Source organism: Pectinophora gossypiella, chromosome 6, assembly GCF_024362695.1.
Source record: "Pectinophora gossypiella chromosome 6, ilPecGoss1.1, whole genome shotgun sequence".
Lineage (NCBI taxonomy): Eukaryota > Metazoa > Arthropoda > Insecta > Lepidoptera > Gelechiidae > Pectinophora > Pectinophora gossypiella.
Window position 1 is genome coordinate 9,742,792 of NC_065409.1, and position 24,354 is coordinate 9,767,145.

Below are 24,354 nucleotides of genomic sequence, written 5' to 3' on the forward strand. Positions count from 1 at the left end.
CAAAAACTTTACAAAAAAGGTTATTATAAAGTTAGTGATTATTTAGAAGATATGAATGCATGGGATTAACTGTCTGAGAACTGATATTAGGCAGCTAAATTACTCAATTGTATACCAATATTTTATGTTTTATGTTTATTTTTTTAAAGAACGTCTAGGGACCTGTGCCGAGGTTTTTCTTGCAGCTTCTTTTCCCGGCTATACAGGTTGTGAGAAGCTGCAGTAGTTTTAGGCGGATGAGACGTTCGTTATGTAAAATTGACGATTCAAAGTGTAACTATGTTACCTACTGAATAAAGATATTTTTGAATTTGAATTTGAATTTGAGTACCTTCCGTAATTTCCGTATTTTTTATTTTGTAAAATTCTAACAGGCATTAATCGCATGAGTGAACATGCGGCTAACTAAAAAACTACTGAACGGATTTTCATACGGTTTTCACCAATGAGTAGAGTGATTCATGGGCGTGCTTTAGGGTATATAATTTATACAAGTATTTTTTTTTTTGTATAAAATGGTTCAAAAATGATGATGAATGTCAAACATAATTATCGTTACAAATATAGCCGACTTGGAGCTTTCGGCGAAAACGCTGCCTGAGCCCATTGAGATATAACAAAACAACGTATGGTTGAATTGTTCCTTTTTTGTAGGTATACCGAAAAGTCCACAATATGTCATAATAATTATATTGTGTATAAAGAATTGTGTATATGTATTGTATGATTTTACAAATAACGATCACAGTACAGTAATAATAAGGTAGATTTTTCCTAAATTGCGTCGGTTCAAACTTTGTCGCATCGCGTTTGAAAGATGTAATAGCGCTTCAGGACGTCCCGCAAGCACGGCGCTGATGTCGCAGTATCCGCATATAATTATTATGACTTGTCATTTAGTTCCAATAAAATCCGCGGGACTTCATACGTATGTCAGTGACAGCTGGTGATAGCATGCGGGACACTTAGCAGCTAATCGAATTCTATGTTGTTTTCGCGCCCAGTCCAGACGACTTGCAGCGCATTTCTGGACTTATATTTACGCGTGGTGTTTATTGTTAGGTTAGTTAGTTCAGGTTAGGACGTCTTTTTTTAACGAGGACGTTAAAAAAAGACGAGGCTGGGACGTATTGAAGTAGTATTTCCATATATACGCGGCCTGAAATGGGCTGTTTCGAGGACCTGAACTGGTTGCTGTCGAACTTATTATCACGTTTTCTTGATTAAAATTCATAAATAAGTCAAATAGAAAAAAGAAAAAAGATTTTCGTTAGTTTTAGATCTGTCATGATGTCTGTGATGTTTGTTTATTATACATAAGAATTTCAAAATTTATCTTATTTTTTTTCCCAAAGGGCAAGGCAAAGGGAACTATGCCCATACAGCCATGTCTTCTGTTTTTTTTTCTTGATGATGATTAATGAAATGATGAAACCTAAGCCCCCACCCTCGGAGCAGAATCCTACTCCGAGCCCCAAACGCAGTAAGCGACTTGTTGGCGCAAAGCGAAAATAGATAGGTACACTTTGTTTATTGAATATTCCGATTTAATAATACTATCGGGAATGTTTTCCGACTAACTTAATGTGATCATTAACCACAAAACACCACTTCATATTGATTATTTAGATTATTCAACGAAGAAATCAACCTTCCCGTTCCCGTTTCCACCAAAAAGTCCGCGGCAAAGAGAATATAAATAAATCTGTATGTTGGATGGAAAAACAATTAATTAAAAATGACTACTATTTAGGCCGGCAAATGCAACAACTTTTTTTTGATTTGGTTTTCCCCGAAGGGTAAGGCAAAGGGAACTATGCCCATACAGCCATTTCATTTTATGTATTGATTTTTTATTATAATATATGTCCTCTTTTAAAACACGGTACTTACCCATTATTTAAAAATGTTTAAATAATATGCGTTAAAACAAAAATATTTTTCCAATATTCCTTTTCTCAGATTGTAGTATTTTTAGTTTTTTATTTATATTTATTCTCTTCATACAAAATCTCTTTATAAATTGTCACTGACATTCTATTACACTTGTCAAGTAGTCAAAGCCTTTAGAGAAAAAAAAACTATCACGCACACAAACTAACATTGACACCTCTACACGCTCAGCAAATACACTGTAATCTGCACCACTACAAATGTAGAATTGATCAAAATTGAGGGTCTGAAATATGGTACTTCTCGTATTCGGACCCTAAATTTTTGTTAGTTTGCGAAAATCATACACCAAAATATTACTATTTATCGGTTTTATAACAATATTCCTCTATCCGTTTTTCTGTAGCACTGCATCAACTTTTGTATGGAAAACGAATCACCTTAAAGGGCATTGAACATTTCACTATGGAGGCTGGCATAGCCTGGTGGCGCCACCTAGCGGATTTTTTAAAACTGCGGCGCACGATGAAACCTGTGCATATCGATAGGGGGCACTTTTCTGCACAAAAAAGCTTTAATGAACCTATGCTCTAAAGCGTCACGTTTTCAAGATATCTAGCTTGAAAGTTACGAAAAGTGTCGTATGGATAAATCGATTTTACTCTTTATCTATATACAATCGTAATATAGTGACAAAGTGATTGATTATACATGAAACATTATTTAATATACAACATATTTATCTTATTGAAAAAATGAAATTAATAAATACTTGCAACAACATTAATGGTTTTTGTCTTTGCTACATTATATAGGAAGTAGGTACATAGGTACTTAACTGTGCACACCTTATCTAAGGTTACTAATTGCAAACTGAGTTTATCAGTTTGTGTTATGTATGATATAGGCGTCATTTACTCCTTCGATAAAGTAGGATACTTATATTATTTCCATACACGATTTTTTTTCATATGACATTTCGATTATGAAAAGCACGATTGAGAAACGAGCCGAATTATACATTGTCATTTTATGTATTATACTGACCAGGGACTATAATATAGATACCAGATACACTGCATACTGAGATTTTTAATTTTTGCAATGTTCAAATAAGATTACTTAGCTCTCGATCGTCAAATAAGTGGCGAGCATAATTCAGGATGTTGGGGTGCCTAGCAATATAATCTTCAGTTGTCAAGTAAGACTGTATAGGACGCCGAGATCTTCGGCGCGGGCCACGAACAGTGCTTACACCACAACAAAAAACATTGCCTGGCTCCAACATGACTGGACATCTTGCCAAGACAACAACAACAAATTCAACAATAACACTAACAAAGTCAACAAAAATACTAACAAACTCAAGAGGAATATTAACAAACTCAACAGTGGTAACAAATACAACAGAATGAACAGGATAGAGTCTCAGAACAGAGAAGCGCGTGCGCACGTTGAAGATGAAAGTGGCAAACTGACTGAAAGTTCACCCGGCTGCCAATCGTCCTATTGTATTTATTGTATGATGTTGTCTCACTCACACTTATTGTATGGCTATTCGCTATCCTTGTTGATTCCGCCGAAATAATAGAAATTCGTGCAACTTTAAACAAAGGACCTCCATTTTCGTAGTTCCTGGAATTAAACGAGAAAGCAAAATGGCAGTTAATAAGTACACCATTTTGTTTCTCTTACACAGATTTCTTAAACTTCGAGAATTCTGCTTTTTAACGAGTACTAATGATGCCGCACTAAACGCATAGCGTACTTATATAAAAATGTACCTAAACTTTATTTTATATTTCATTAGATCCTGTCGTTGTGTCAAGTAAAATCAAGTTAAGGAGTAAATGACGCCTATATCATACATAACACAAACTGATAAACTCAGTTTGCAATTAGTAACCTTAGATAAGGTGTGCACAGTTAAGTACCTATGTACTTCCTATATAATGTAGCAAAGACAAAAACCATTAATGTTGTTGTAAGTATTTATTAATTTCATTTTTTCAATAAGATAAATATGTTGTATATTAAATAATGTTTCATGTATAATCAATCACTTTGTCACTATATTACGATTGTATATAGATAAAGAGTAAAATCGATTTATCCATACGACACTTTTCGTAACTTTCAAGCTAGATATCTTGAAAACGTGACACTTTAGAGCATAGGTCCATTAAAGCTTTTTTGTTCAGACAAGTGTCCCCTATCGATTTGCACAGGTTTCATCGTGCGCCGCAGTTTTAAAAAATCCGCTAGGTGGCGCCACTGAGATATGCCAGAAAGGTTCATAGCCCTTAGTGATGATGACCTGCACATAACAAAGATATAATAAGTACCTATCGCCGGCGACAATAACAATTCAAGTGGAGCAATCTTAGGATTAGAGAGGAAAGATTAAGCACGTAAAGTGGTACTCCGAGAGACTATCACGTGCTCGTCACAGAAAACAATAAAAGTGAGTGTTATCACCTATTGGCCCCGATTCCTGGAGACACCGCCTAATTTTATTTTAAGTTATATCCGTCATTTTCATATCCGTCGAAAAGGAAAGGGACGGATGATTCACAGCTCTTAATTTTAGGAAGAATGAGTAAATGAATGTGTCGGGTTATTGACAGATGTAAAATTTTTAGACGGTTGGTTTAGATTTGTGCTTAAAATTGACGTGTGTTCCATAAATTTTATGCTTGTCGATTACCCGTCCTTTTCCTTTTCGGCGGATAAGAAAATGACAGATATAACTTAAAATAAAATTAGATGGTATTTACAGGAATTAGCACCATTGTCTAGTTTGGTGCAATGTCGCGCCCGTCATCACACGATGTTGCAACCGCCGTGCATTCTCGACGCATTATTTAGTACGCACATGTATCAACCACTTATCTCGGATTAGTGATTGTACCGCGATAACTACACAATGGAATTAGGTTACAAACATTATTATTTTTAATAATTATCAGGAAAGTAAAAAAAATATTGACACGGATAATGTTGCAAGTTGCAAATGTTTGAACTTGGATTTTTTTTTATCAATTTGTTTATCAATCTATCTACGCTGGAGTGGAAGTTTTCAATTGAAAATAAATGACACGTTCGCTGCTTGTCGTCTCGGGCATGTCGTAAAATCTGATAGAGGGATTGTACCCTTTGTAACATGTAGGTCAAATGTTATGGGCGATAGGCCTATAACAATATAATAATACTTAGATTCCTTATTACCATAAGTTTCATCATGTCCATCTTAAGACTTCGTAACAACAGTGGTTGCAAGTTGTCTTTGTTTACTTGTGGGTTACGGGCGTGAGTTTATGCATATATGTATATAAAGAATGGCCGTAATCTATTAGCTAAGTAGAAAATGATCTGGTTCAAACAGCGAGAAGAAGCTTGCGGCCACAGGCAGCTTTCGTCATAGATTTCGACATGCTAAGCTGAGCCAGGGAAAGTAGGGCAAAATGCGTCGAACCACTCCGGACGGACGCACCGAGTATGGTTGCTCATAGATAGTTACCAAGGAGACACTGTTGCGTTCTTTCCTTTAATGTAATCTATGTTTAGTACTTCTAAAGGTGTTAGGTGGCTTCGAGGCCTTTCAACTCGAATGTCGCTGACGTGAATGGCAATAAGTCTACATTTAACTTTCAAGTCGGGTAACGATATAATAGAAAACCATTTACAGACTTCATTTTCACAAGTGAATCATCATTGTGTTATTTGATACACAAGTAATAAGAATCCGTTTGTTTGATACGTCAAATACGTCAATCGCAACAAGTGGTACCTACCTATTTTGAGTTTTTTAACAATATCAGTAAATACGTCATTTTATTTCACGTTTGGAATTAACTAAGTACTTCATCATCATCATCAGCCCATTAACGTCCCCACTGCTGGGGCACGGGCCTTCCCTATGGATGGATAGGGAGATCGGGCCTTAAACCATCACGCGGGCCTAGTGCGGAATGGAGCCGGGACCAACGGCTTAACGTGCCTTCCGAAGCACGGAGGAGCTCGACATGAAAACTTTTTTTTTGTGGTCACCATCCTATGACCGGCCTTTGCGAAAGTTGCTTAACTTCAACAATCGCAGACCGAGCGCGTTTACCGCTGCGCCACCGAGCTCAGCTAACTAAGTACTTATTACAGTATAATTTGATTTGATTGGGAACTGTTGCAGATAACATTTTTATGTTTCCCGTAATTCCCATTTTTATCTGGTTTTTACAGTGACCAATATAATTAGTGGTCGTGTGGAAGCTTAGATAAAGTTGTAAAGTTAGTTATGAACTATGCGATTTGTGTAATGTTTCGTAGTTGGAAACTTTCCGCTATTGTAGGTATATTTTATTCTTAGAAATCAGACATACGTGTTTATATAAACTTCTGTTTCTAGAAATCTACACTGCGAGTCCACTAATATGGTAAGTAAGTAATTATAATAAAAAAAACAACATTAAAAAGAGATATCATTGTAATGTTCTTTTTATTTGCAGTCTGGTCTACACGATTATTGTTAATACCTGGGTAAAGTAACTTATCTAACTCTGCGCGATACAGTTGTGCACATAGATCGCAGGTTGTTGGTCGTAACGTTCTACGTCGCTATCATCTGCACATTCACCACTAGGCTATGATCGGAATTCCAAACGACCTTTGCTTTGATGATGTAGATACGTCATTTAGTTTACGTTTCTGCTCACTAACCGTTTAAGCCTTTAATCGAATGCTACGAATTAAACTGTAATTATCATGTATCAGTATGTCATGTAATCTATCTTCATGATTTTTATTGTTTCCTTTTTTATAGGCGATAAGAGGGTTAACAAATGCAGATTGGTCTTTTCCTTATGTTAATTATAGATACTCGTATAGACAATGATAATATTTAAGAATTTCGTAAGTCGTTATCACGAAAGGGTATATATTTTTTATCATTTATTGTTTTTTTTTATGTTATTTAATAGACGCTATAAACAATTAACAGGAACATCGAGATAAGACTATCGGACAACGAACATTACAGTGAAACTAATTGGGGGGCGTATTATACTGTTGGTATTTTCCTGAATCGTCATCATAGCCCTCATAGATCTATTGAAGACAATTTTTACAACAGATACACATTTAAGAACCGGCCTCCGTTGTCCAGTGGTTTGTCGGGCTCACGATCCGGAAGTCCCTGATTCAAATCCCGGTCGGGACATATCACAAAAATCACTTTGTGATCCCTAATTTGGTTAGGACATTACAGGCTGATCACCTGATTGTCCGAAAACAAGATGATCCGTGCTTCGGAAGGCACGTTACGCTGTTGGTCCCGGTTACTACTTACTGATGTAAGTAAGTACATATTCGTTACATGAGCCATGACAGGGGCCTTTAACGGCTCAATAGTAACTCTGACACTAGGGTTGATGGGGTTGGTAATTCATCTCACAACCCACACGATAGAAGAAGGCGATTTAAGTACCTACTATTATGATGACTATGACGAATGAGTCATGCAGATCTAGTTAGTCTAGAGTACTATTTATAAAATGATTAAACACAATAACGTCTACAAATAAAGTAGGTTATCGCTTATCAGATTGAACTGCGAATATTTCTGTTTTTTTTTGATGTGTCAATTATTTTCTCCAGTCAAAACGTAGTTAATATACTTATTAAGTAATTAATTTTAATATAAGTACTATACAAACACAATTGAAGTTATAAATTGAAATTGTTCATTTTAAAAATGTTTAAAATAGATTATCGTTATCATCAAATTGTGTTGGATTTTATTGTGTACTAACGAGTGATGTAGGCGCACCTAACTTTCCTGTGGCCTAGCTAGTATATGGAGGGCAATTCGCAGGCTTTGCCAAACCAACAGTTATTCATTTTACACTTCGGTTGGGTGAAGTGATCTCGCGGCGAAACCAGTGAGAGACGCGCCGCGGAGCGCTGCGCATGCGCCGACCACCTGCACCCACCACCGCCGCTGCTATACACGAACGTTCACCAGTTCAACATTTTTATTGTAATGTCAAAATAGTGCCAAAGTAGTTAGTGTGTAGAATCAAGTGTGAAATCTAATTGTTATAGCAGTGAATGCACCGGCCGTGTTTACCTGGGACCGTACGTTTATGTAAGTCCGTGGAAATCTGTCTACTACTTGGGTACCTGCTCGAAATTGATTTTCTGCATTCTAATAGAAAATTATTTTTTTAATGTTCACGGTTACATGCCTCGCTTGTATTCTAAAGTTTTCAGTTTTTGGATTGTTATATGTTTATGTAAAAGTACCTATATCTATCGACAATCTCCAAATTAATGACTTGGGTTTTTGTGTGTTAAAAGTACTTCCTGTTCGTTTAATCACTATTCGAGAAGGATCTGACTTCCTACTTTGTATTGGAACATTTTCTAAGGACTAGAAAAAGATAGTTCTATAATTACGTTCGAGAAGGTAGGTACCTAATGAAAGTTCGTAACCAAGAAGTTTGTTGTTATTGAAGTCATGGAGCAACCGCATCGTACGTTCATTGCCGCTTTCCGGGCTGCGCGCGCGCCGCTCTTGACCCACTTGCCCCTCACCAACCGTTACTTATCCTTAGTCATCATCCTTTGATCCTTACGAAACAAATTCTCAATTTAAAGGTCCGGTTTGCAGGTAATGAATAAGTTTTAAACGAATTCTCAAAGGATGTTTCAACATTTTCCGCCAGTCGAACCGCAAAAACGCAATTAGTGAGCGTGCCTGCCAATCTTCATGCGATTGCATACCGGTTATAACTTAAATTAAAATGTTTCTGAGAAATATAACTCTACTTGCTATAAAAAAGTAACTTGATGCTGTAAGTAGATGCATCGTGGTGCAACAGCATTTGGCTCACTTACGGACCAAAACCCCTATTGAGTATACTGGCTTGCAAATGAATTAAAACATTATAACGAGATAATAAAATTAGGTGCTTACCTACTGGTTTTTGTGATTGTTTTCCAATGTTTCGTCATTTAGATACGGTTTCACAATGAAGGACGTTATAATTATTAAGTTAAAGTATAAACTATGAATTTAAATACGTATTAAAATTTTATAACTTTATATTAACGTATCCATTTCTAATTGTATTAAAAAAACAATTGTTTTAAAAATAAACGTTATTAAACGTATTAGTCGATTACTTCAGTAGCCTAAAACTTTCTTATTTTTTGTTAGTCATATCTTGACGTAAGCGATGACGTATTAGATAATGACAAATACTAAATGATAAGTACTTACTTACCGCGAATTCTGGAATGCGTAAGGTTGCGAGAAGTTGACTGCAGTGGTAACGCGCAGTTCGACAGGCGGCAAAGAACGCGCGTCTGACCTTATGGTTACCACTTCGATAAAGGTTGTCATCACCTTTTTTTATTATTTTTATTATTATTATTATGTCAGCATAGTGCATCATCATCGACAACCTTAGTCCCAATAGCACTATTTACTTGACCCTATATTGTAATCAAGCAATGTGGACGCAATTATTAGATGAAATTGGAACCTACTTTTTAGGGCCTTAGAGCCTAATAAATAATGCCCACCGAAGATCAAAACATAAACCTCTGCACTTGTCCGGCCAAACAGAGAATGTCATCTGAGGCAAATCAACAACAAGTCACGTGAAAAGGAATTCTGCGTAGTAGGTACTTATATTTAAAAGTACATTCACATACGCTTTCAAAGAGAGCTCAAGGGAAATGTATTTATAGTGTCGAAGATTGACGATATCTCTCAAACCTGAGGGTGTTAAAAAGGCTACATCAAAGCAATTCATCTAAAAAAGCAATATTGCAATTTGACATTAAATTTGCGCATGTAAAAGTGCGCAATGCAACCACATATCAGAAAGCAATTTCTAGATGAATTGCTCTGATGTGGCAAAAAAATTGTAAAGAATGTTAATACGCGTTGTACGCGTAACTCAACGAATGCCTAAAGGCAAGGCGTTTGTCCGTAGTCAAATGTTTTTCAACTCGTAACGGCAATGGTCATTGTTCTTTTATTTAAATATGACAAGAAACAAAGCCGCTTGCAGCCAACTAATATGTACTTACTAACAATAGCTTAGGTTTGAGGAGATACTGCGAGTTTATTGCGCCACCTATAAAATAATAGCGTATAAAATGCGACCGTAATTTAGTAAATGTTAAATACACTCTTCAATACGGAAACATCCTTCAGTTATTTTAAGAAGATATTTAATGACACAACCGGTAATTTTGCCTATATACAGTTAATAGATAAGAAAACCAAAACTGGTTTTTAAGGACAAACAAACAACAAATACTTAAATATACGACACACGTCACACACATATTTGAATTTTTCATTGATATTTTTATTAAAAACGAAGTAAAATAAATGTAATATTTATGTCTGGAAACATATTTAAAGATTGGCTAGTAGCTAAAAATAGGATATATCTGGAAAATTTTCGAGATTGTAAAAGTGATTTTATTTCCAGTTGCAACTGAATGAAGTAATTCCTCCATCGTTTCCGGCTTAGTTCACAAAATTACTCGCAGAGATAATAATAAGTTCATTGATTACTTGTTATTAATACGATACGAAGATAAATGTGTAATACGTTCTTTGAATTAAGAATCAATTATTAATAAAACAACTTATTAATAATATCTAAAAGGAAAATATGAAAACAAATATTTCAAATAAGTATCTTATATCTCAATGCACAAAGAGACGGCACCGGGAGCCTTCTGTTCCAGGATTTGTTTGTGGGTGTGTGTCAGAGCACTGGTCAATATAATAAATATTATTATACACCAATTATTATTGTACCACCGCAAAAATATCCTGGATTCTTTTGTCTTTTGCAAAAATGTAGTTAGAACTTAGGTACTTAAATTTCTTAATATATAAGTTTATACCGGATATTTGCAAACACGCTGAAGATTCTAGGATATTTTTACTGTGAAATTTAGAATATTGACCTTCCAGTGGTCTGAAACTCACTCCTGCAATATTTAAGTTTCTTATTATTGCCAAAACTTAAGGTACTTATACTTCTTTGCGTGTCTTCTGGCTTTAGAAGCTCAAAATAAAGACACTTAAAAAAAGGCTCGAGATGTACTTGTGCGTACCTACCTAACAACAGCTGCAGTAGGTTATTCTTTGTCCGATTTTTTCAGAAACGAGAGTATTGTATTTCGATGTCTATTGTTACGAAAACTCTATTATTACAGGTAGTTTTGAAAATCCGTCATTCGAAAGTATTCTTTGAAATCGTTTCAAAAGTTATGCAATGACACTATTTATGTTTGTAATTTAAGTTATTCGTAAAAAGGGTCGGCAATACCAACTGGTATTGCATCTAATGCCCTCACTGAAAGTGTGCTGTCATGTCCAAAGTACGATACGAAATAGAAGTTTCCTTTGCCCGGTAGCAATCAGTTATCAGTCATAGATAACGTCGCTACCGAAAGGTTATTTTCGAATGTAAATTAATCAAATTTCACTCACAATCTGTGATAACTTCAAAGTCGGCTGCGTAGATTTGTTGATAATCTTAATTGACTACGTCACAGCTTTTCTAGGAAATGATAAATTGTTTTCATAACTCTTAAAACTGCTGACATCACAAAAGATTGGATAATCTGTTTTTCATATAAAAGCGATCATTTTGAAAATGGGAATTTCCACTATGTCTAAAGAATAGAAAATACCCAATGCATTTCACAGAATAACACGATGGTATCAATAGACCAAGCTCAAGCAAGCATGGCTGATTTTAAAAATAAGAACTCCAACTTGAATTTACTTTACGTTTTTTGTCTGTGTTGCAGGCTTAATACAACAACAATAGAAAGTATTGCGTCAGCGGCGGGGGTATGGACCAAGTCAGCGGAAACAGCGCCAGCTGGCAAGACGGAGGTGAGTTGCGAAGAACAGTAACCGACACATAAAACTGACTGGATTTATCGCTTGGATGGTAAACCTCCAATTTCAGGCTCTTTTTATAGGCGGTAGGCTTCCAATTTGAAATTTTACCTATCTCAGGTTCAAATTACTGTGAATGCTTTTCTACCTTTGAATGCTACCTACGTTATTCACCGCAATAGCTATTATTACGTAACTTTATTAATTGTACTTAATGATGAAATTCTTTCTTCATTTTAAGTATAAGCATTACTTAGTAGTATCATGAGCCATTTCAAAGACATTAGGCGGTTCAATTATGACCTGAGTTCGAATCCCGGTGGGGATATATCACTAAAATCACTTTGTGATATCTAGTTTGGTTTGGACACCGCAGGCTGCTCACCAGATTGTCCGAAAGTAGGATGATCCGTGTTTCTGAGAGCACGCTAAGCAGTCGGTCTCAGCTACTATTTACTTATAAGTATATTAGTAAGTATGCAGTCGTTATATGAGCCATGTCAAGGGGCTTTGGCAGTGCAGTAGTAACCACCAGTATTAGAGATGAGGTCCTTCGTTGACCGTACTAGAGTTCAGGACCCCGATACTGACCCCGCCGGCGTGGTCGACGATTTCCCACAATCAACGCTTATCGCTATTGACCCGGTAGGGTCGATTAATTATTTCAAATATATTTTTTTCTCAGACGACGCCCTGAGCCGAGGTTCGCGCCCAACTGGGCACCCTCAGGCCTGTTGTTTTAAACGTTGTACCGGGTGAGAGCCTTCAGCGCTTCCCATTTGTCCGGCCAAGTAGTTAATGCCATCTGCAGCAAATCTACAATAAGTCACGTCAAAAAAAAAGACCGTACTAGATAATGATAGTGAATGTATTTAATTTCAGAAACATGGGAGTCTACCGCGGAGCCGATTATATCGGTGTCAGCGATGGCGAAGGATGCTCCGACGCTGACTGTAGCTACCATCATCGGGGTCACGGTGGTGGTACTGGTGGCAATCGTTGTTGTGTTCCTGCTCGGAGTCCTTATTGACTGTCGACAGCAGTAAGTAAAAATAATCCGTTTATTTTTCTAACACGCGTAGAATCAGGAATAATACTTCGTATAGAACGGCTTCGCTCTCCACAAGCGGCAGAGCTAGGCTTACCTCACTTCCCCGCGGTCTTACTTTAGTCTTTACTCGTATGGGCTCAGATGTCACACACACAGATGCGCGTGTACAATAACGTCAATGTGTAGTGTTTGTGTAAAAAGAGGTTTTTTTGTATGAAGTGTCCGGGGTGTGTCACAAGCTTAAATCTAAAATATGATAAGTACATGTGTACAGAGCTAGTTAAGCAGGTAAAAGACTGGTATCTGTGATATTATGTCATTTAGAAAAAAGCAAAAGAAGTGGACTTTACTGTAACAACTAAAAGAAAGGAATATCTTTAGCAAAGACGAAAACAGCTAAAAATAGCTACTTACTGTGTTATTCAATATTTGATTTGATTCAAATGTTGCGCAAAATTACCCCAATAAATTAATCAATTCAACGTTAAAGCTGTTACCCACTTTTGCTCAACCATAACGTAAGACCATGTTACATACTGTTTAGTTATATACTTGGTACTGCATTTAACAGTCTTTTCACGTATTCTATAACAATTACTTACTTTTTATTTTTTATACAAACTTCTTAACTTTTTTTTTATTTCAGGAAAATGTTAGAGAAAAAGATGGGAGAAGTGAAGCGGTCGAAGAGCCATAGAAGAGTGTCTGCCCACCCTGAAGGTGACGTGACCAGCATCGTCAACAACATGGAGGAGCCAGAACTGAGCGTGCCACCTGCCGAAGCATTACGGACTATCCCCTGATAGTGACTCGAATTTACTAGCATTTTAACATGAAGCCATTTTGATGAAAGATCTTATACTTAAATAGACGTAGCTTAGGTTTACAAAGGAGGGCACATAATATGTAAGGGTAAATTTTACAAAGAAACATCTGGCACATGTATAAGGTAAAGTTTACAAAGCTACAAGGAATACTCGTAATAGAGACAGTCGTCCGAAACATGCATAAGAGACTTTATTTTTATTATAAGCACCTAGATCCGACGGATAGCGCGTTGTTTCAACAATACTTGTTCAGGTGCGACGAAGTGTGAAGCTTTGCAGAAATATTTAGTTTTATTAAACCGTATCAAGATCTATAGGTTTCGCTCTTTTATAATATTCTGAATAGTAAGAAATAAGTACGTATCATGCTTGTAATTTTATTTAAAAAATGTTCACTGTAAAGTTTTACAAATTTTATTTTAATATTTCTGTTTTGTATATTAAACCAAGTTTAACGTGGAAATAAATGAAAATCATACATAAGTACCTATTAAATCCTGAAAAATGTGCCATAGTTTTGGTCACTTAAATTACTATATTCAGATTTTAGAAGATTTTTTGAATGTAACGATTATTTTACTTATATAATGATTTATTTTTAATAGAAATGTCCTTAATTTGCTAGTTATAATGTTATATATTTAAATAGACCAAAGTAATTGTATAGTGTCATTACAATTAAGTAAGAACTATTTCAAATTCAACAAATGTAGGTATTTTTTTTTAATTCGTAATGAAGTAGGTAATTTAATAAGTCATTAAATATTTAGGTGGTTAAATATTATTGTAAAAATGTGTTATTGATTTATGTGTGTAGATGTATTGTTATGACTTTTGAAAAATAAGAATCAACAAGAAAGAATCTGATATAAAATATACATAATCAATATTATTCCGTCGTTTTTATATATATACCTATACCCATTATGTAAAGCCAGAATCAAGTTTTTCATTAGAATATATATATAATTGTTTTACAGCTCCTTTTTGATTTTATCGCAATAATAATTAAATATTTAGATACTAATTAATGGTAACGCGATAGGAACAGGTTATGTATGTTTATATAACAAGGAGGGTTGAAGGAATGCTGTCAGCGTGGCCTGTTAACTTCCAAACGCTACCGTCCGTGACCATACGCGGCACGGTGCGCGTGCGCAGTGCACACGGCAGTAGCGGCGCACTCGCCTGCGCAACGCGTATAGTACATTCGCTGAAAACAAAATCACTGTAACATATATTCAACATACTACACTGATAATAATCGATTAACATACATCGAACTTAATCATCAGTACTGATAACAGTATACACGTTCAATTAAATAAAAATGCAGCAGTGTTATTCGCGACCTAGAGAGTGACGAACGCTCTTTCTCTGGAAGAAAAATTTTATTTTTGCCAAGCGGCTCTGGAACCAATTGATTATCATTGCATTCTGAATCATGTTTTTTTGCCGTGCATATTGCAGGTCTTAGCATAATTTAAAAAAAGTTTTAATATTAAGAAAGGTTATTTCGAAGAAGTTAGTTGCAATGGGTAATTCGAAGTCAAAGGCAAAACAGAAGGAGCCTGATAAGTTCTTCGAGCGGGAGAGATGGAAGGAGGTGCAGAGAGAGGAGAAGAGGAAGAAGAAAATAAATGCAGCAAATAAGAGGGTGGGCATGAAGGAGACGTCGCTGCCGACGTCGCAGCCGCCGAAGGTGGTGTCTGTGCCGCCGGCGCCGGCGCATGTCCGCTCCTACGACAGCGAAGCAATAGACCGCATGCGGTACCAGCTACACAACGATGCCGAGGCCTTCCTCATGAATAACATCTTGCTGTCGGTGCAATTTTTTGAAAATTATGAAAGGTGAGATTATGCAAGAAATTTCTAATATTATTTACCTATGAAATAGAATTAGAAAAGAAGTAGGTAGGTATAGCGTGTATAATATTTTTATTGTACTTATAGAATACAGCTATATAAACCTCTAGGACCTTCTTTTTTTTCTTTGTTTTTTTTTGACGTGACTTATTGTAGATTTGCCGTAGATGGCATTAACTACTTGGCCGGGCAAATGGGGAGCGCTGAAGGCTCTCACCCGGTACAACATTTAAGACAACAGGCCTGAGGGTGCCCAGCTGGACGGGAATCTCGGCTCGGGGCGTTGTCTGAGAGGAAAAATATTTGAAAGAATTAATCGACCCTAGTGGGTCGACAGCGATAAGCGCTGATTGAGGGAAATCGTCGACCACGCCAGCGGGGTCGGTATCAGGGTCTTGAAGTGTTTGTTGTCGCGAGCTGATTGGCTGCCTCTATGGCTAGGGTAATCGGGTCGTCGGGATCGTGTCCTTCGTCTAGGACCTTCGGTAACGTTACTGCAAGATGAATAATTGGCGAAAAACTCCTACGAGATTTCACTTAATTACGATAGCCTTATCATTTTTAGTTCCTGACCTTTGATTATAAAATAATGATGATAAAATACGCCATATACGTGCACAAAATAATCTTTGTAGAATTTGCTTGTTTTGCTCTATATAAAAAAGTATAATATGCTATAAAACAAGAAATAAAACAAGAAATAGCGGATTTAAAAAAAAAAGATTATTATTATTACAGCTTGAAAAATACGCGACTTTGATTTATTTATTAAGTAAATTATATATTATGTGAAAATGTTAGTAGAGTGCAGATAGAAACTTAGTAGTAGGTATGTAAATAATAGCTTATTCGTAGTTATTAGACCTTTCATAATCATAATTTATTATACAATCTTGATGGATTTAGCACGTGACGTCCTCATAAAAAAGCATAGGGAAACTACCGTTATCGCTCTTAACAATACTGTCGTTGATTTATCGGTAAATAGTAAAGTTCTTGGGCTGAAACCTGAAAGGAATTAAATTTAGACGGCGCTGGCTGCCGACAATGCCTTAAAAATGAATAAACCTAAATTACCTTGGTATAAAGTATATTGTTTAGCATGCCCTGTTGCAGATTTGCCTTGTATGAAAAAATATATACTTATTATGTAGTACACACTAAAATGTATATTTCTTTGTGATATGGCGACGGGAGTTGTTTTTTCTCTAACTTTGTACATTTACATTATTTAAAGTAGTTATAGTTAGTAGTTATACAATCTACATTTATGAACTCAAGGCAAATAACCTGAAAATACAATAAGTCACGTCAAAAAAAAGATCATATTTACGACGCATAGGTATTCAGTCAGGTTTCGACTAAGATAATGGCTTTTGGGTTCTGCCTTTTTAATAAGAATAATGAACTTAATCATTTAAGTAGATTTAGTAAGTAACATTTTATAATTTATGAAACAATAGTACCCCTGACACCAGGTGATGTGATCGGTCACCAACCTCACAACCTTCGCGAGAAAAGAAGATTACAAGGCGATTTACGTATCTCGGCTCTATTTTTTATTAAATATGTACTGAAGTTTTCATATTTTTCTATAATTAGGTACTTATTAAGTGTATACTTATTCGTCATTCAGTTATTAAGTATGACTTATTTGTTACTTAAAATTCTTATTGCATCAGGCTGTCTAGCCAGAGTTGCATTTTAACAATACGATACCGATGAACATTTAATCCATGCTTATATTTTATTGGATAGTACTTATAATAAAATATTTTTTAAATACTAACTTAATTAAGTACAAAAAAATATGTAATTAATAGTGGATACTAATATTAACTCTTTTGTCCATTTCAATATACAAAATGGACAAAAGACGTAACCGAGTGGTACCCCAGATACGGAACAAGAAAGAGAGGAAGACCAATTAAGAGATGGGAAGAAGAGATAAAAAATACAGCAGGAAATATGTGGAGAAGGCTGGCGAGAGACAGGGATAAGTGGAAAGAGCTGGAGGAGGCCTTTGTCAAAAGACAAATGGACGAAGAGCATAATTAAACACATCTTTTTTTCTTTTTTAATATTATGTATAAGCTAAAAAAAAAAAGAAAAAAAAATGTTACAATAAGTCCATAATAAAGGCTATATCTATATCTATCTAATATTAACTCAATTTTTATACATTTGAGTGGTAATATAAAGATGTTGTCGGCAGATAAGTGACAATGCACAGATATGATAAAGTTAAATATGTAGGTATTACTGATAATACTTGAAACTCAAGTTGTTGATCAGTATCTTCCGACATCGATGCCGTGATTTGTTTGATTTGATTCATTAAATCACGTCCAATGCGCTTAGGAATGCTTACGTCATACAATGTTATCGTGAACTAGCACTCGTACAAAGAAGCCTTTCCTTCGTATCCAGTTACGGTCTTATGCTTATCGATAGATATTGAAAACACTTATTACTAGAACAGGTATACCAGAAATGCAATATAGATAGCAGCTATTTGATTAAGGAGTTGAGGAAAATATTGTTTCTAAAAAGTTAGAACATTAAGGGTAACGTAGTAGTCATACGCAGGCGTTCCCGTCTGCCAAAGTGTATGTACGTTTGTGCAATCCAGTTACTTATTATCGACCACCTGATAAGACAATTTCTAGATAGTCAAGTAGGTAAATCATTGTCACCTCTTGATGGTGCATATACAATACTTACACTCTATTTGCCGGTGTATGCTAGCACTACAACAGAAGTAAATCAGTTAACTAAAGCTCAAATTTTATGATTTCCAGGGAAACACATCATATAAAGAACAATCCTATAAGCGAACGGGAGCATCTAATGGATGAGGCGATGGTGCGACGTCACAAGCATGTATTCTTCGCGGACCGGCTGCAGGAATGCGTGCACGACCACGTAACTTACCAACGACGCCGCGGTTCGCCTGAACCACTCGCTGCACCACGTCTCTTCGTCATCTACGACAATGTAGAAGCTAGCGAACCCGGCGACACCTCCGACTATAGCGCAGTCCTTGATGCACCTTTCTATAAGCTTTTGGTGGAAGATTGCAAAGAACCAGGTAAATGAATATAGTTATGTTCAATTCAAAGCATGTGTTATGTGTAACTTGTATGTTCTGGCTCCTAAGCTAATCCGTCGCTAACGTCGCAAGCAGTAGAATAATTTGTGTCTTATTCGAGAGATCCGCCAAAAAATTGAGGTACGTCAGTTTGCGACGTCAGGGACGAATCATAAACTAGTCACAAAGCTTAACTTTGTTCCATAGCTTTACAAAGATATAACATTATTTCTATATATAAGTAGTAAGTATGTGTATTTTGGTTCCAGGATATGTTAAATTAAAGAAACTAGAGGTCCTTGAAAGTCCAATGATTCGTGAACTAGACGAAACCAAACCAGCGGATAATGACAGCGTATATACTGACTCAGAAAAAGAGTCTAATGATTCCGATGAAGGGCCTTACGTAAGGAAAGGCGAAGAATTATTGCAGAAACTGGAGTCAAAACTTTTAAAAGCTCACGTTAATGATGGGTATGTGAAGCACTCTAATTTGAAGTTAAATCCCGTGGAACTTTCAGGAAGAAGAGGTAGTGGTCCTGTTAAACAACTTAGCGTACAGGTCGAAAAGAGTAAGCTTACGAATATAAATTCTATGCAACGATCAAATGCACCTTTACGCGAAGAAACAGAAAAGAAAGATACTTTTGACGAAGAAGCTAAACCTAGAAAATCAATCTTGAAAAACACGAGAAGACCGAGTGGTCCATTTAAAGAAGTGAAAAATAAAATGCAAGTACCTGACATGAGAAAAGTAACTTCTGAAAATACAGTAGCAGAAGATACAGAGACATCCGGGTATCGATCAACATCAAGCAGTCGTCAAAACGAATCAAGTGAAACAGAATCAGACTACGGCTATTCCACGATAACTGAATCTACAACTCCTAAAAAGCTGGAACTCCATGAACCATCTAATTACTCAGCTGGTTCTGGTGTACTTCCTGAAGAGTGTTGGAGTACAGTACAAGTACGCGCTTTCGATAGCTGGACTGATGACGAGGACGACGAGGACAATGCTCCAAAAATATCTTTGTCACGTAATCTATTTGAAACTTATCATTACCTGGGTTCACAGAACTTCATGAATAACTTTGTTGATAATTTTATCATCAACTTGGGCTCCGGATTGGGTCTATCTCAAGATGCTATAAATAATGCATTAACACAAGGAGCAAGTGTATATTGTGATACTATAAAGAACGGCATCAGGATGGGCACAGAGATTTTTCCAGCTTTGATAGCTGCGTGGCCTAATGCGGCTAATCAGTGGATTATAAGAGAAAGAAAAATTATACAAAATCCTAGAACCAATTTCAGTTATCAATGGCCAACCAAATATATGGTGAGCAAAGCTATCGGTTTTGGATGTCTCTTGGTTCCAGTTGGATTTCGTTCGAAGAGGGGACACAACCCCGAGCAAACATTGCAGTGGAAGATTATATTTCCCGCTGCTGAACGATATTTAGAAAGTTGTTTAGCGCATTCTCATATGCGATGCTACTTGTTTGCTTTAGCTCTTCAAAAAACTTTTCTGGAAAATGAGGGTTCAAAAATAGGCATTGATGCAGGTCATATTAAAAATCATTTGTTTTGGCAATGCGAAGATAACTATGCAAAGTGGCCGGAAGATCGCCTTGGAGAAACACTGAGATTATTTTTAAGAACATTTTATGTTCATTTTGGCCAAGGCAGATTCCCAAACTACTTCATTGAATCCTGTAACGATTTTAAAAGCATACCAAGACCATTGCTACTGAAACAACAAAGGCGACTGGCCGACATCTTGGAGGCTCCGGTGATGCATTTACTAAGTGCCTTAGATAAACTGAAGTATGCAAAGAAAGAATTTTATCCGCCACTCAACTGTCATAGGCTTTACGATATATTGACATGCAAAAATCCATTGCGGTTAATAAACCCTAACTTACCAGAAACAATCCCGACGAATCATGCGAGTTCTGACAGCGACGATGATACTACAGTAGATTTTTGGGACAAAGCGAGGGATAAACAATATCAATGGAAAATAGAAAGGCAGCGACAGATACAAGAACGTCGTAAAGCACAGCTGCATAACAAAAAGCAAAAGACAGTTCTTAAGCAGGAAAAAGAAATTAATACAAAAGTAAGTAGCCATTTTAGTAAGTATTCAGACAAATTATTTCCTTATTATGTATCCACCAACAAGAACCAGGATCGTAAATTTTGAATGAATGAATATGGATATGTTTTTACTATTATAAACATCTAATATAGGTACTTACTCACTTTTTGTTACAGGTGTTTTTACCTGCGAAACTGGATACAGAACGTCGCAGACTTGTACTTGATTTTTTCATCACTCACTTTATTGCAATGGCACGAACAAGTGAGAGATTCGAAGCGATAAAACAGGCGATTATTTACTTGGAGCAGGCTCAGAGATTGTGCGTTTTATTGATGGACGACCCTGGAGGTGACATCACAGCCAACGAGTACTTGGACATCATTCGCGAGAAGTTGGCGGATTGTCAACGGAAACTGGTAAATCAGGGGGGATTCAAGTTACCACCACGGAGAGAGAGCCAAGTAGACCGGCCGATACAGAAGCCTATTCGCAAAATGCGACCGAAGTATCAACATATTGTGAGCCAAGACTCTCCGACCGACACAACCGGCGCCCCAGCATTCACCTTCGTAGACGTGCACATAGAAAATTCGAAACAGGCAGGTAAATCAATTACAATAGACGAATCGGATGAAGAGGATTCTAAGTTGTAGTACGTAATCTAAAAGATATTAACGTACTTATATAGATAAAGGCTTATAGAGCGAAATGTAAATAAATCGACTTATTATTTTATAATTGGTAGAGTAAGTAAGTATATCTTGTAAAGCAATGTTATCAGTGTAATAACTAATAATTAAGTATTCATAGTAATCATGTTATCTATAGGTACTTATCTGATTTTTGTAGTGTTGGCTACTAGCCCAAACGGTTTCACAAATCCGCACTGTAGCAGCGTGGTGGAATATTCAGCGTCACTGTGGTGGTGGAGCATACGCTCACCCTCCGGTTGAATGACGGGAGGCCTCTGCCCAGCAGTGGGAGGTATATAGTATGAGATAAAAGTATTTACGTTACAAGGGATTTTTATTTTTATAGCAGTCACCCTTGCTTAGGGATCCGTATTTATAATGACGGTGTTATACTTAGATCGAAAGATTTAGTAAAGACAGGATGAGGAACTGGTGTAATGGTTAACATAGTACCGGCTTGGCAAAAGCTGCGAGTACATGTCCCGTCTGAGTCAGATTTTTTCTATTTAATTTTCTATTTATGTAAGTATGATTGTTTGTATCATCGGTAGAATATATTTTGTGAATAATTTATTAGAATCTCTTGTATATTTTATATATTTTTTGGCGGAAACTGTTATTTTGTGTGTATTTATATTTATAACATTTTTAAGATGACAGATATCAATCATATATTTATAAGATTGAATAAAATACAAATGAGAATAAAATACAGTATATTATATGTATAATATACACAGGTTTTAATTACGAAAATCATTTTAAATAATAATGATCACTTGTCGTATACTTTTAGGAATGTAACCGTAGTAAATGCTAAAGGAGTTCCCTAAGATGTTTTACGTTTTATGTAATACCTATTAAAATAGGTAGGTATACTAAAAAAATCGTATTAGTGGACACTTAGACGCGAAACGTTGGTATGTGGCAACAAGTATATGATAATATGATATTAACCAATGTATTAATTACTTAATATGGCATATGTATACTTGTATATATTTATATTTGTACTGTACTGTACTTATATTAAAAAATGATTATAATAACAAAAGTAGTTTTATAACCCTTGGAGTAAAGATGTACATTGTAGGTGTAGCTGTTTATTTTTTTCTAAGGCGGACATTTTTCTTCGGGTATTCATCTATTTAAATAAAGAACATATTCAATTATTTCTTCTATAAAAATTGCTTAGTTTTTCAACACTACAAATAACACCGAAACTGGTATTAATCGAGAGGGATTGTGTTGATAATGGACTATTAGTCCTTATTACTGCTTTTATTATTATTGCGTATGGCATACAAAAATAAAATAAGTCTCTGCTGCATCCGTCACACAATACAGCTCGGCTATACCACCTGGGAACTGGTGCAGAGGGCACTCGTTCACTATGTGAGATATGGTTTGATCCGGGTGACCACATTCACAGTATGGCGACTCCTTTAAGCCCCATTTATGTAGGTGATGGTTTGACTTTCCATGGTTGGTCCTACACCGGTTCACCACTTCATCACTTATTACTGCTGATTGCCTTTCACCAAGCGTCATTACCCAGTGAGTCGTTCCCGGGAATGTTCCCAAAGTGGGAATGTTCCCGTTGTAGAAACTTTTATAGTAACGACACTGGCTGTTTTTCTTATCCAAATTGTTCTCTCTTGTACTCTGGTCTTATCTGCATAAAGGTTAGGTAATATTACAGGCACATTTTACATAAGTTTTGCGCCTTTTTACTGCCGGGAATATTCCCGGAATCGGCACATCACTGCTGCAGCAGCAGTGATGTGCCGATTCCGGCAGTAAAAAGGCGCAACAGCTTACATCTTCATAACTTCGTATCAAAAGTGGCTGACCTAGAATTTTCGCACTTACAGCTACAAATATTAATTTTTAATAAGTAACATTTTAAAAATTAAATCATAATAAACACATAAAACAATACTTAACATAATAGTACAATAATATTGTTAAAATATAGTAAGTATGATAAATATAAATTGTATCACTGACTAATAATTAACTATGTTGTCCTCTCTACCAGTTGCAGTGCCGCTACCGGGTCCATGATGATACTATAATACTTACTTCTGTATTTTTATAACACCACAATTTGTACAAACACATGGTCGCAATAAAACATTTCTATTCTATTCTTCTGATAAGCTGTAAGCTCGGCCCGTTAATGATTCCATAATCTCTCATGGACGAGTTTATATACCTATTTGTTTACATTCCGATTTATTGTCTTCTAATATTATCAATTTTATCACATTAAATCAATTATTAAGATAGGTCAGTATGTTTGTATTATCTATTTTACTATTTTCGTTATCTGTTGACATTGGGCCTTGGAAACCTATGTCTAGATGATTCGATTATTTATATTTTTCTATACGATCTACGAATAGATACATCACATTATGATTCATTACATTAGTATTATGTATTATATACATATACTAGGATCGCTTCCTAATTTGTCAATTATACAATTAATCTAAAACACACAGATGCGGCCAGGAATATTTTGTAATATTTGAGTTCGTAAGCACGCGTTCACACAGAGATATACGCCCCGTTTTATTAGTAACTCCGACTCGCCAACTCGCAACGCTTGCGCTACCGCCTCTGTGTGTGGAGAGATTAAGGATTTTATAGCTTTTGGAAGATCCACTTATATGAGAGGGTTGACGCCGGCAACCATGGCAAGTAACGCCATTCGGACGTACATTCCGTACTCCGCTTGTCTGAAGTAGGCGGCCCGAGGGTCTGAGTCGAAGTCTGGGGAGATCTCGTCGACTCGTGGCAAGGGGTGGAGTACCACCATGCGGCGCCGCGCACGCGTCATCAGTTGCGGCGTCACCACCAGTAAGCCACGCGTCTGCAA

The 24,354-nt window shown here is 36.2% G+C and overlaps 3 protein-coding genes across 6 annotated transcripts in view; 2 read left to right on the plus strand and 1 right to left on the minus strand.

Moving 5' to 3' along the window:
- The first annotated feature begins 6,185 nt into the window (after positions 1–6,185).
- On the plus strand, positions 6,186–14,600 carry LOC126367601 (uncharacterized). Of its 2 annotated transcripts, none has more exons than XM_050011196.1 (4): positions 6,186–6,323; positions 11,737–11,824; positions 12,713–12,872; positions 13,528–14,600. In XM_050011196.1, exons 2-4 carry the CDS (start codon positions 11,782–11,784, stop codon positions 13,682–13,684), a joined length of 360 nt encoding a protein of 119 aa, XP_049867153.1. In that variant the 5' UTR covers positions 6,186–6,323; positions 11,737–11,781; the 3' UTR covers positions 13,685–14,600. The 2 variants fall into 2 exon arrangements, with proteins under 2 accessions (XP_049867153.1, XP_049867152.1); XM_050011195.1 differs by lacking the exon at positions 6,186–6,323 and adding an exon at positions 7,787–8,032.
- A 333-nt stretch (positions 14,601–14,933) lies between these two features.
- On the plus strand, positions 14,934–23,217 carry LOC126367593 (uncharacterized). Its single transcript, XM_050011181.1, has 4 exons — positions 14,934–15,559; positions 18,376–18,665; positions 18,935–20,793; positions 20,949–23,217. The coding sequence occupies exons 1-4, from the start codon at positions 15,243–15,245 to the stop codon at positions 21,426–21,428; spliced, it is 2,946 nt and encodes a 981-aa protein (XP_049867138.1). The 5' UTR covers positions 14,934–15,242; the 3' UTR covers positions 21,429–23,217.
- Positions 22,167–24,354, minus strand: part of LOC126367590 (CAD protein) — a 29,084-nt gene continuing 26,896 nt past the window's right edge. For all 3 annotated transcript variants that reach the window (XM_050011179.1, XM_050011178.1, XM_050011177.1), the window contains one exon: positions 22,167–24,348. In XM_050011179.1, coding sequence (XP_049867136.1) covers positions 24,142–24,348 — 207 coding nt within the window. In that variant the 3' untranslated portion in view covers positions 22,167–24,141. The remainder of the gene's footprint in view (positions 24,349–24,354) is intronic.

Coding starts and splice junctions, on each gene's coding strand:
- LOC126367601 (XM_050011196.1), top strand. CDS start 11,782: ATGGACCAAGTCAGCGGAAACAGCGCCAGCTGGCAAGACGGAG. Junction 11,825..12,712: donor CGCCAGCTGGCAAGACGGAG/GTGAGTTGCGAA, acceptor ATTTAATTTCAG/AAACATGGGAGTCTACCGCG. Junction 12,873..13,527: donor CTTATTGACTGTCGACAGCA/GTAAGTAAAAAT, acceptor TTTTTATTTCAG/GAAAATGTTAGAGAAAAAGA.
- LOC126367593 (XM_050011181.1), top strand. CDS start 15,243: ATGGGTAATTCGAAGTCAAAGGCAAAACAGAAGGAGCCTGATAAGTTC. Junction 15,560..18,375: donor TTTTTTGAAAATTATGAAAG/GTGAGATTATGC, acceptor TATGATTTCCAG/GGAAACACATCATATAAAGA. Junction 18,666..18,934: donor GGAAGATTGCAAAGAACCAG/GTAAATGAATAT, acceptor TTTTGGTTCCAG/GATATGTTAAATTAAAGAAA.